The sequence below is a fragment of the Mustela nivalis genome (genome assembly GCF_964662115.1).
Source record: "Mustela nivalis genome assembly, chromosome: 6".
Classification (NCBI taxonomy): Eukaryota; Metazoa; Chordata; class Mammalia; order Carnivora; family Mustelidae; genus Mustela; species Mustela nivalis.
Window position 1 is genome coordinate 31,492,407 of NC_139025.1, and position 12,833 is coordinate 31,505,239.

Consider the following 12,833-nt stretch of genomic DNA (forward strand, 5'->3'; position numbering starts at 1 on the left):
AGCACGGCCTTCCGGTGATGGTTTTGGGGAGGGTGGGCAGCTGTACAAAGATGTACAAACATGGTAGGTGAAGGCCAAAGGGATCAATGTCCTCATAGCAAAGCAGGCCGACACCCCTCAGCCACTTCAGGGTTCCCTTCTCATCTGACAACTCGGACTTCTTAGAATCAGAGCACCAGGGAAAGCCACCAAACTTTTAAGAAAAAGAAACCCTTCCATGCGGGGAAGCCACCCAAAGAAAGAGGCAAGAGCTACCAAGGTTTACTCATTTTTATTTTTTATAAAACAAGCTACAAATACCTCCCTCTGTCCTCACAAAGGCAAGCCACACAACACAGCCCACACGTGTGAGAAAGAAGATCCAGGGTTGGGGAGGAGGAGTTCTGAATTTCCACAGGGGGGCGCCCTCTCTGTGTTTTCATGCTTCCTCCAGGCCCCGGGAAAGGGGCTGGGGCCTCCTGGAAGGTCCATCCTGCTCTGACGCGCTGTGTCATCTGTGCAGGCCAATGCTGGGGGCGGGGGTTGGGGGAGGTGCTCTCTTTCCTCCTTACCATGTTGGGGCGGGGCCTCCAGTCACCCCTGAGACAACCTCTCGGACTTGCTCAAGAACCTTCTCTAGCGTGAAGCCCCACCAGAGCATGTCCTGAGAAGGCTGTGCTGACCCCCAACTCCACCCTGGGCGCTCCCTGAGGAGGGCCTTGCGTGGGCCCGTGCTTCTGGGTCAATGCCTTCCAGACCGGAAATGGATACACCGTCTGCTGAGTTGGGCGCATTTATGGGAATGCTGGGTGGGATACAAGATAAGGCCAGAGTTCCAGGACCAGTCTGATAGGGGCACTGGTCCTGGGCCACCTGTCCTCCTTTGATGCTGCCACGGCTGCTCATGGGAAGAGACACTCGGTGTCACTTGTTGCTGTCTAATGGCTGTCTGAATGGGCACGGCCACCGGGCAGAGGAAGGCTGGGCGGGCTGCCGTGGAATCCCAGAAACATGTCTGTGGAAGGTGAGGCCTGGATTTCCCCCCTAGCTGGGTTATTAGCCCTACACTTCCAAGGAGGGGGCAGAAGTTGAAGGCCCAGGATCAGTTTTGCTCTGGAATTGGCCTTGAGCCTAGAAGCCCTTAGGAGCATTTGAGGAAGAAGGAACACTCTTCAGTATTGGGTTAAAAAACAAATAAACCACGGAGTCACCAACAAGATGACCAGTTGAGCTCCTCCCTCAGGCTTGTCATCACCACTGAAGACAGAATGGCAGGGGAGATACGGGGTGGAGATGAAGACCCCGTCTGACCCCACTGCTGAGAGGGCCGGTCTTGGGAAGCCTTGCTTGTGTGTTTGCAGGGGGCTGGGAGCGCACTCATCAGTGCTGACCTCTGTCCTCTTTCCTCCATGGCTTAAACATCAAACATCTACCAAATAGAAGGCCCCACTCTCTCTTTTTCTTCTTTGCCTCCCTTCCCGTGCTTTACAGAGTAGACGCTAAACACGGGCAAAAATGTTTCAAAGGACCTCATGCAAATCGTCTGGGGATCATTTGCTCAGTGGGTCATGAGGACCCTGGCATACCCATGGATGGATTCTGTTCTGGGCCGCCTGAGGGTCCAGAGAGTAGGACCATGTGGGCATGTGAGAACGGTTGCCTGGGCTGGCTACTGCCCTCCCTCCAGGGGGCATCGCCACCTGTCCCCCAACCCAACCTCCCTTGAGAAGGCCAAGTGCCCAGTGACCTGCCAGATCTGACAGCTAAGGCAAGGGCAGGACCCTTCTCCCCGCAAAAAAGAACCAACAGAGTCTATAATATCATCGTAGGGCTCCCGTCTTGATGCACACAGGGCTTAGCCTCCAAATGGAATCCAGGTGGGCTGGGGTTACAGTCCTGGGGTCTAGAAATCGGGGCCATGTGTCCACAGCCCCCACAGGAGAGCAGGAAGAGGGAGGGGAATAAACAAACAGCAATGCCAACGCCTGTACAAAAGAACTATACAATTTACATATATATTTATGTACAGTATATAAATCTCTTTCTTCTCAGTCCCAGCAACAAACACCCTCCTGCCCACCCTCCCCACAACAAAACCCCTCAAAGTTGTCAGTAGCAAATCCAAAAACTTACAATAAGAGAGAGAATAAACAGTCCTTTTTCCCTTTCCTTTTCCCACTGGTATTAGATACTGGTGTTTAAAAATGAAACCCAAAAGAAAACACGCAAATCAGAGTTATTGAAAGTGCAAACACGGTGGGCACCACTTATGTCACACGGGATGCGGCCGGGCCAGGGGAGCTGGGGAAGGTTTGGTGCAGGGTGGTCCGTCCTGCCTCCCTGGTCTCTCCACCTGCCCTTTGGTTTTCTGCTCCTTAGACCAGGCGTCCTACTGGGAAAGGGAAAAGAGAAGCAAGAGGTCAGAGGCGGGCCAACCGCACACATTCATTTCCTCACAAGAGCAGCCTGTTAGAGACGGGCTGGGCAGGACGCAGGGAGCCCAGACTTACAGGTAAGCCCCTGTCTTACCAGCCCATCCTTTGCCCCCATGGAGCACCACTGGGACCCCTGAAGCAAGTCTGGCATTCCAGAGAATGATGCCTTGCCCAGGAAGCACGGCTGGGGGAATGCAGCCCCCTATGGGCCATCTGACTCCGAGACACTAGCTGTTCAACCTGGGAGAGGCAGACGTGGCTTTATACTCGGGAATGACAGATCCTTGTAGAACGAACCAATCTTTCCCTGTGTCCCCAGCAAACAAAAATGGAAAATGGGAGCCTAGGTAACTTGGCCAGCTCCTCCACTCAGGCCAGACTACCAGTGCTGCATTTAGGGGGCCCACAGAGGGGACCCCAGAAAGAAGACAACTTACTGAATGGGTTTGGACCGGCCCATTTTCCCTGGGGGACGCTGCTGAGCTTACCACCTGCAACAAACAGGAACATATGACACTCAGGGGGCCTTGACCCAGAGAACTGGTGGGGCGGGGCTTCCTCTGTGCCTGGGTGGCTGTCTCCTCCAGCCCCTGGAATGAAGAATGGACTCAGGAGAGAGAGATTGTGTGGCCGTGCTTCCTGTTCTGTGGGTGGGGTCCCTCTTCTGTCTGGGTGAAGCCACCGCTGACCAACACCTTTAAACAAAGTCCCTTTTCCATAAGGTCAGGCCCTCACTGCAGCGCCTCTCTGAAATCCCCCAGCTATTAGCTAAGAAGCGCTTTGATGCCAATGGACATTTGCATAAACTTCCTGGGTCCCGGTTCTCCGTGTCACAGAACATCAGGGATGGAGGGAACCTTAGTGACCATCTGGTCCCGCCCCTTCACCCAGCAAATCTGGAAACTGAGGCTTGGAGCAATTGCATGAGTTAACCAAGGCCCAAGCCTCACTCTGCTAACACCCACTCTGCCCCATAGGGTGCTGATGGGTCTTGAAGGCTCCTGCAGGGCCCAGGGCTCCTTGAGGAGGAGTGGGAGCTGGGCCAGCTCCGCGTGACCCCGGGAGGCTGTGTGACATTGCGCACGTACCATAACCCCGCTGGGCCAGTCTACAGGATGGGAACTGGGGCCACAGCTGTGCCGCAGGGCTGCCTTGAGGCCGGACTGAATTCATAAAGTGGAGAAAGGGCTTTGAAGAGCGCAAGGTGCTGCGGGAACCCACACCCACCCATGGGCCATGCGGGCCCACAGCTCAACGCTCCCCTCTCCCTGTTACGCTAACATTCCTAAGACCTGAGAGCAACAGAACCCCAGTTGGGGGGCGGGCCAGGGGCAGAAACTGAGATGTCCGATTTTACAGATGAGGAAACGAGCCTGGGAAGAGAGTGATGGGCTCAGGAACCAGCAGGTGGGCAGGGACAGAATCCCACGTGACTCAGAATCCCATCATTCATCGGCTCTGTCCAGTGGCCGCTTCTCTCAGTTGAGAGCAGGAAGATTCCCAGAAAGAGAGAGGTGGCGGGAGGTGCCTTAGCTGAGCCACCGGGCCAAGCAGAGACTTGGGGAAAGGAAACGCCGGCCAGGGAGGACCCAGCCCTCACTTGGGGAGGCTTAAGGCACTAATCCTTTACCTAAATCTCGTCATTTACCCTGCGGGGCCACTTTATATGATAGTTACGAAATGATCCAATCATCCCCATGTTGTGATGGGGCCACTGAGGCGTAGCTTTTATGTGTGAAGTGAACTCAGGCCTGGCTCTGCCCTCCCAGCACCACGCTCTTAGGGGCACGGGGGTGTGGGGGAGGAGAGGCCGGAACCCGGCGCATCCTTGGGCAATGCCAAAGGAGGGCTGGAAGGTCTCACAAATGCAGGAGCTAGTCTCCCGTCCGCCTGCCTCACAGGACGGTGACCATCATCCTGACAAAGACGGTTTATTCGCTGGGGAGGACAAGCCAAGAAAGAAGGCCCAGCCCTCCGAACGTTTGACCCCTCATGCCGTGCCGACAGCTCGGCCCCCCAGTGCACAGTCGGCTGAGTAAAACTACCAGTGTTCACGAGGCATTTCCAGAAAATGTGGTCTCTGAGACCCAAAGCGACACTGGTTCCTAAACTGCCTGTGCTCCCCCAGCCCCCTGGAGCCCCCCACCGGGCCTGCAAGCCCCTCTCAGCCCACCAGAGGGCACCGCGTGTCACCAGATGGCCAATGCGGGGCTCAGGCCCCACATAACCTTCTACCCAAGTGGCTTTTCTGCCACTCCCCAGAGCAGAGGTCCCCAGGGAAGCTGCCTTCAGCCCGTGGGTGCGCTCCTCTACTACTACCGGTTTCTTCTGTGCGTTCACCACAGACTGGGTTACTGGGTTACTGGGCTAAGTGCCTCACAGGCACCATCTTGTTAAATCTTCACACCAAATCTATGAGGTAGATGCTATCACCTCCATTCTGCAGACAAGGAAACTGAGGACAGAGAGTTTAGATGACTTGCCAGAAATTACAGGGCTAGCGAGTGGCAGAGCCGGGTCTGTCCGACTCCAGAGCTTCTTTCTGTTCTTCACCCACAAACCTGGTCCCAGCCTCCCCTACGCCTCCCATTAATGGTCCTTTCTCTGGCAGGAGAAAGTACTCTGGGGGCCTCCCTGGGCAACTTGACACGAAAGCCTCGGCCGAGTCTGGGTGAGGAGGAGCAGGGCTCCCTAAGTATCACATCCCAGGGGACAGTTTTCCTGGGTGCTTCCCTCAGGTCCTAGGCAGCAGCCAGCGTTGGCAGACCCTGGCATCTGGCAAGGCTTCCGAGAAAGGCCCGGAAGCCCCACTCTGCTCTGCAGACAAGAGGTCCCCACCCTCGGCCTCTCCTTGGCTTCTGTGTGGTGCGTAGACTGGAGCGGACTGAGGACAGTCATTACAGACTCCTGTGAGTCCGTACCCCCTCGGTCCCTCCATGCTCCTGGGGCTGGGCTGCACACTAACACTGGGTGGGTTCCTCCAGTACGGACCCCTGCCCGTGCTCTGGGAGATGAGCGCAGACTCCAAGCTTCACTAGAGCGGGTGGCCCCCTCACCCATGAGGTCATTGGGCAGATAGGAACAGAACGGTGCCGCGCCCGGTGCTGGCGGGAACACTGGAAAGGCCGGCTACAGGGTGGGGATGCCGCTTCCCCAGGCAATAACCGTAAGAACAGGAATGTTGAACTTGTATCCAGTTCCTTCACTGTCCCTGGGGCTGAATAAATGCTTCCACTCACTGTCCCACTGAATCAGCACAATAATCCTATGGGGTAAATACCCTGGTTATACCCACTGTACAGATGAAGAAACCCAAAGCCAGAACGGTTGTGTGGTTTGTAGACGGTGAAGGAGCGAGTCTGTAGCTGAGGCAGGGTTGGAGCCATGACATTGTCCTGCATCCTGGGGGAACACACAGAGCTTCCTCGGTCACACAGGAGGGACTGGAGCAACGAGCTCACTCCTCCAGGGTCACAGGCCCCAGAGGCAGGGCCAGAACCAGCTGTGGAGTGGGGAGGTCCCGAGACAGGGTCCCTAGTGGTCATTCATCCACTTCCTGGGCTACCCATTGGGTTCAATGACAACTGAGGGTTAGTGCCAGGGAAAGCCCTTGTGTTTTCTCCCTGGGCAAGCTCAGCTTTATCAAAGCTTCCACTTCAAATAAATTGGTATGACCTGCCCAGACCCCTCACCTGCACTAGAGAACCACCCATCCTTCAGGTGCCTCCAACTTGACATGTCCAGACCATACTGGTTGTCTCCCCGCTGCCCCACGTGCTCTGCTCCTCCTTCCACGTCGCCCAACTCCGTGAACAGACCCCCCGCCTCCAGTTGCCCGAGCCCACCTTCATTGCTCTATCCACTTGGTCACCAGAACCACAGCTCGAACTATCTCGAATCCACTCGCTTCACCCCTGGCTGTGCCTCTGTCATCTCCCGCCACAGCCTCTGGTGGGTGCCTTGTTCGTCTGCAAACCCATTTCCTGCACTGCAGCCTGAATGATTTTTTATTTTCTTTTTATTTTTTAAAAAGATTTTATTTATTTACTTGACAGACAGAGTCACAAGTCGGCAGAGATGCAGGCAGAGAGAGAGAGGAGGAGGAAGCGGGCTCCCTGCAGAGCAGAAAGCCGGAAGTGGGGCTCGATCCTAGGACCCTGAGATCATGATCTGAGCTGAAGGCAGAGGCTTTAACCCACTGAGCCACCCAGGCACCCCCTGAATGATTTTTTAAAGCAAAACCCATCCAGTCGTTTCTCTGCCCGAGCCCCTGTGACATCTCCGCGGACCTTATGAAGTTGAGACTCCCCGCTTGCCTCCTCAGCCCCGGGCGGCTGCCATGTTCAAATACGCATTTCAGCCCCACTAACATCTTCCTCTACAACCCGTCCTCGCCTCCACGCCTGCAGCCTTCAATTGCCGGAGCTGAGAACCCCCACCCTCCACTGATGCACTGGCTTGGGCCGTCTTGTACCCGTGGCTCGGGTATCGGTTTAGACCAGGGTTCAGCAAACTTATCTGTCAAGGACTAGGTAGTAGATATTTTAGGCTTTGTGGGACAAGTAGAGACAGTCATTTGTTCTTCTTGGTTGAAAATTACATCCCTTTAAAAATATAAAAACCACGCTTAGCTCACAGGCCATACAAAAATAGGCCACGGACTAGATGGGGCCCCAGGGCCATGGCTGGTTTGGACATCACTTCCTGCACCAGGTTTTCCAAGGCCGTCTGCCCCTGAGCTAATTTCAGTGCTCCTACACGTGTTCCTACAATACTCCACACTTGTTCTATCATGACAGAGATGATTAGGTTTCCACCCAAATCCATGTTCTCCTCCTCTTCCTGGGCTCCCAGCCTTCCCTACTGTGGGGTGTGGCCTGGAGGCCGTTTTCCAACCCTGGGGATAGGAGAGGGGATGTGTCACTTCAGGACTGGCCCATAAAACTCCCGCACGGGCACGTGCACTGCTCTGTGCTTGACTCCCTCTGGCTGACTGGGAATGGAAATGACCCCCACGGTGACCTGGAAGCCCATAATAAAAATGACGAATCATTCTCGGCCAAGATCTCAGAGTGAGTGCACAGAGCAGTCTCCATTCCTATCTGTCCTCCTGGAAACACACACACTCACACACACACACACACACACGCACACACTCCATGACCCAGAATCACATGCTGAACGATCACATGGGCAAGATGAACAAGTTTCTCCTGTGTTGAACCATTACATGCGTGGGTCTGCTAGTTACGCAGCTGGCTTATCCGAACGCACTCTCCCAGCACTCAGCACAATGTCTGTAAATACGTTCCTATCTATCTCCTTGGTAGACCATGGGAGGACAAGGATTTTGCCTGTGGACTCCTTCACTGCCCCAGGCATCTCTCCGGAGCCCCCTGTCCCTTTGCCCCCGTAGGCCAAGTTCTGGAAGGCCCAGGAGCCCAGGAGCGAGCACTCACCTTCTTTGCTAACACCCAGGCAGCCCTTCAGCTCGGGCAGCGAGATGACCTTGTCCTTGTTCAGGTCGCAGTAGTCAGTGAAACGCCGGGCGCACTTCTTGGGCTTGGCTTTCTTCTTCACGTAGCGCTTGAAGGGCTTCATCTCGCGCTTGTTGATGTCGTTGCTGCTGTTGCTGTCCAGCTGGCTGAAGTACCAGTGCACCACTCGCTCCTCCAAGGTGTGGCTGGGGTCCGGTTCTGCAAACCTGGGCCACAGGCAGACCCCCGCCCGGCCCCGAGATCCCCGCTCAGCATCCTGCTGGAGCCACCCGTCCTGCCACAGGTGTCTCCCACAAGGTCAGATGCCGGGGTCCTTGTGCTGCGCTGCCTGCGGCCGGGGAGAAACGGCTCCCCCGAGCCAAAGACCTCCCAGCCCCACACAGCCGGCAGCAGGATGGAGCTGTCCTCTCCAGCTTGACTCTCAAGACTGGACACTTTATTTTTCCAGGGTCCCCAAGCACATCCCTCTTATTACATCAGCCTGTCTCACCCTCTACCATAGCCAGGAGTGTTCCTGTACAAGATGGGGGCTCCAGATACACTGGTTAGATTTAATTCACCCAAGTAAAATGCAGCTGGCATCCAAGCTGTCCTCCTGGCCTGGGGTTCTCTGCAGGACAAGCTGCTGTTCCCATAGGAATATGAACACTCAGTAATCAGGACTATGATTGAGCATGCGCACACACCCAACACCAGGCCAGGTTCTGGGACAAACAACCCTGGCCTCAAACTCCTCAGCATCTTGCTGGGACAGAACCCAATATGCTGACACCAGGCAGTAATGATTCGGTGTGAAGCTCCCAGGGCCTGAGCCTGTCAGGCACCAAGTACAGTAGGAACTGGAGAGAAGGCAGTTGTGATGGACACAGAGGTTCTGAACCTGACAAGTCCCAGACCTGCTAGGGGTATGTCTCTCCACGCAGAGGTTTTAAGACTGGAGGTCTGGGATGGATCTGGGAAGCCAAAGGTATACTGGAACCCCTGGAGATTTTGCTTAGGAGTACTAGACTATAGCAACCAAGAAGGCTTCCTGGGGTCAAGGTGCACAGTAATGACCACACATCTAACACCGTCCTGTCTACACGGCACATAAAGTGGAAAGACCAGTGTTTTTATGTGTAACAGTACACACGCCCTACCCATCCATTTGATTTACTGATGCCATTCAGGATGCTAGCTAATAGTTCAAACTTTTAGAGCCAGTGACAAGCCTGTTCCAGACCGGGTGACTGTAGCTTCTGCTCCCAGGGCTTGGCACTGAGTAAATATGGCTCAGGCCCTTGTGTTCAAAATCCTGGGCACCTTTCCCTTTGTAGGGGGGAGGAAGGCTCAGGTTGGGAGGCCAACACCTTCAAGTTGTCTGCAGAGCCCTGAGCAGAACTACAGCCCTGCCGTGGATCAGAAATGGAGGTGGAGGGGGTCACTGTCACACAGGGATCCCAGACCAGGGGCTCTGGGCTGCCAGCACATTCTGAAACCATCTCTGGCAAGAACAATATCCAAGGCACTTGCCAATACCTTGGGGTTCTTCCCTGGGGTTTCCTGAGTTTTCCAGAAGGGAGGAGACCATCTCTGACCCCACCCTTACAAACAAGCCAGCAAACTCTTTCCCTTTCCCATCCCCAGGTGACCTCAACATTTAGGGGAAAAGAAGTTTCATTACCACAAAAAGCCAGGCATTCCTGCTAAATGCCCGTTGCTAATTAACTGGATTGCAGTCCCGGGCCAGCACCCCTGGGCATCCTGGGCTGATTCCCAGACAGCGCAATTATCGCATCTACCAGCAGAATGTCACCCCCATGGGTTTAATGCAGGGAGTACCTGGGAAGGTGCGAGGCACCGTCCCCCCCCTGGCTCTTTGGGGATCTACCTGGTCTGTCATGGCTCAGAAGGTCTTTGAAACAGACATGGAGTTACTCGTTGTGGAACTCAGATTTTTGTTTCTGTTGGCACATGGTATTTTGGGGTTTTAAAACTTCCTTTACTTTACCCACCATATTCACTCTCAAGCCTGCAGGGCAGACCAGGTGAGCAGCGGAAAATTCTCTCTCAAGATGTTCAAGGCACAGGAGGGAGGGTGGCTAGCTCCCTCTGGGGCACCCTGTCTGCCTGTGTTCCCCGAAACGCGAGGGAGGCGCCCGGGGCTGCAGAGAAGAGCCAGGACGAGCCCGCAGGGAGGCACTCCTGCATTCCCACCGAGCGCTCTCTGTCTGGGCCCCTCCAGCCAGGGGCCAGGGGAGCCCTGTGGCGGCAAAGGCGACTCTTTCTTTAACCTTTAGGCTCCGCATAGCGCATAGCGTCATGTCTACCTAGAGGCTGGAATAATAAAGCCTCAGTCGCTGAGCCGGGAAGGCATGAGGTCATCCCGCCCAGCCGCCCTGCCAGGAGAGGCCCACTGCCTCCAACACGTGTTGCTGGGGCTCCCGCCTGTCCGCCTCTCAGGGACTGCACCGAGGGAGCTCCCCCACCTTCCTTTGGGCCGGTCCACGCAAGAAGCAGCTCTTCGCCCCACTTTACAACCTCTGGGAGTTTCCCCCCACACGGAGTGATCATCCTTTGGCTCCTGCTCCCTCTTCTTTCCTTGTCTTCTGACTCTCTCTCCCTGCCCTGTCACCCTTGTCCGCTTGGTCCTGCCCTCCTCACTCCCCCCAGCATCTTGCAGCCATGACCCCTGGCCTGACCTGGCCCTGGAGGCTCTGAGGATGCTCGTTTCCCAGGAGGAAGTCCTTTGAGGCCCCTTCAAGCAGTGCCTCTGGGTCCCTTGACCCTGTCACACCCTCAGCCTGTCCTGTGGGCCCCGAGGGGCACCCCTCTTCCTCATTCCTCCCCAGCTTGCCTAGGGCTCCCTGCTTCTGACCTCCTCTGACTTCCAGAAAGCCACATCCCATCCACACTGCTGATCACAGAGCTCAGCTCTACGTGTGACAGTGACAGCTCTAGGGTCCTACTTTGGAACCCAGTGCTTTACCCTGGCCAAACTCCAAGTGCATTTAAAGCAAGAATTTCTCAGCTTTGAGGGATCACGGGCCCTTTCGAGAACCTAAACAAAGCTATGGTCTTCTCTGGAAAAATGCATATGCGTGTAGCACTCTGCTGACTGGACTCCCTAAACCTCATCCAAGCTCATACACTCAGCTGAAGAACCCTTGATCTAGAGGGAAGGACACTGCAGCCATGGCCCCAGAAGAATGTTTAACCATAAGCCTTCTGGAAGAAGATGGGGCGAGATAAAGGACAGTAGCTGGACGGGTTTGGAAGCTGTTTCCAACAAGTATTTCCAACAAAACATAATGGAAAACTACTGAAGATATTTAGTCTAAAACTCTGAAAACCAGGTTTCTAGGTTTACAACAGCTTTAAGTCCATACCATGCGTCATACAAAATCAAGTCAAGACTGAGTTGGGTCAGGAGTCTGGGTTGGTCAAACCAGCAGTGGGCGCGCATGCACAAAAGACTCAAAGAGAGGTCTCAGTTAGCTAAGGAGAAGCTGAGATTTTCCCAGGGGAGTGCTGGCTGAGTGGGGCAAAAGAGCCTCCCCCCAGAGTTTCTAGAAATCTCTCAGTCTTATTGGAGTCCCTTCCATCAAAGTTAGATTCCCCCTAACTTATCCTTGACCTCAAAACCATACCCCACTGATCCCTCCAGCTCTTGCAGCCTTCCAGAAGTATCCTCTGAAAACACTGGCAGTTTGCACTCCTAGCTCCAGGCTGGCTTACACTGGTACCAAAGCTCCAACCGTTCTCTCCCATATGTGCACCCAGCAGCCCCTAGAGATCAGAGTTGCTGGATTTCAAATCTGCTCATCAGGTGAGGGCTGGGGACCCTGCATCAGAGGGCGAGATGGTTCCTTACATCACTCCACCGTGTCACCGGCGTCCGTGCCACCGGTGTCCCTGCAGGGGAGGCTCTACTCTACTGAAAGGGTTCATTGCGTGTGTAGAGTTATCCAAGCTTCCTTGGATATGGTATGGAAAGTCACACCCACAGGATACCAAATCCCAGATTTTGGAAAAACAAATCTTAAGACTGGTGGCAACTCTGTCTCTGAGCTGTTTGGGTGGCTGTCCTGTTGACTCCCACCTCCATGGATGAGGGAACCCACTCGAGCCAGGCGCCTCCCTGGTCTGGCCCTATTGAGTTGTCCCCCGAATGGAGAGGGGACAGGTGCTGCCCTTGTCCTGCAATGCTTTCAGTTTTGCTTCTGCAGCCTCACCCTGCCAGGCCTGCCTTGGCAGCAACGCACAGCTGGAGAGCCAGGCCCATTCGCCCCGAGAAAACTTGCTTTGGCCAACATCTCGGGCCTTGCTCTGCTGTCCCAAGCAGTTTTAAAGAAGGTGAGGCAGGACGGCTTGGAAGCACTAGCCAAGCCAAGCAGACCAACTGAGCCCCATCTGGAGAGGAGTCTGGACCCTGCCAGCTGTGTGGGCGGGTGGGGCTGGGAAATGCCAAGTCAGCCACATTCCAGCCTCTTCCTTGCAAGGCCATCGACAAGTAGCTGCACTGGGCAGGAAGGAGGGAGCCACTGCGCGCACAGTCTCTCACCAGAAGGCTCACACAGCCCATCCCGCCTCCCCTCAAAGTTGACTTTCTCTAGGGTGAGATGGAGAAAGGGGAGGGTTTCCCTGCTCGAGAAGATTCTGCCAGCTGGGATCTCAGAACTCTTCCTTGGGGTCTGATAAATGTTAATGGGGCACCATGGGAGGGCTGATCTGGGGCAGCTCTCCCCCTGGAGCCCCAGTGGGAAGGACCATGAGGATGATTCAATCATCCGGAAACCTTCACTGAGAACTGCCAGCTTCCAACGATACTTGCCGGCCACCCCTCCCAGCACTGACTGCAGGTGGTTCTGTGGACACCCCATTGCACTCTGCCTATTCTCAGATTTGGGCAGTACCGCTCCCCCACCCAAATCAGTCTGGA

General features: G+C 55.1%; 1 protein-coding gene across 6 annotated transcripts in view; it reads right to left on the bottom strand.

Moving 5' to 3' along the window:
• Positions 1-252: 252 nt before the first annotated feature.
• Positions 253-12,833, bottom strand: part of SMOC1 (SPARC related modular calcium binding 1) — a 147,843-nt gene continuing 135,262 nt past the window's right edge. For 2 of the 6 annotated variants that reach the window (XM_082733999.1, XM_082733998.1), the window contains exons 11-13: positions 7,874-8,118; positions 2,852-2,905; positions 253-2,371 (exon numbers count right to left, since the gene is read on the bottom strand). In XM_082733999.1, coding sequence (XP_082590125.1) covers positions 2,355-2,371; positions 2,852-2,905; positions 7,874-8,118 — 316 coding nt within the window. In that variant the 3' untranslated portion in view covers positions 253-2,354. The remainder of the gene's footprint in view (positions 2,372-2,851; positions 2,906-7,873; positions 8,119-12,833) is intronic. The other 4 variants (XM_082734003.1, XM_082734001.1, XM_082734000.1 and 1 more) reach the window with 2 other exon arrangements.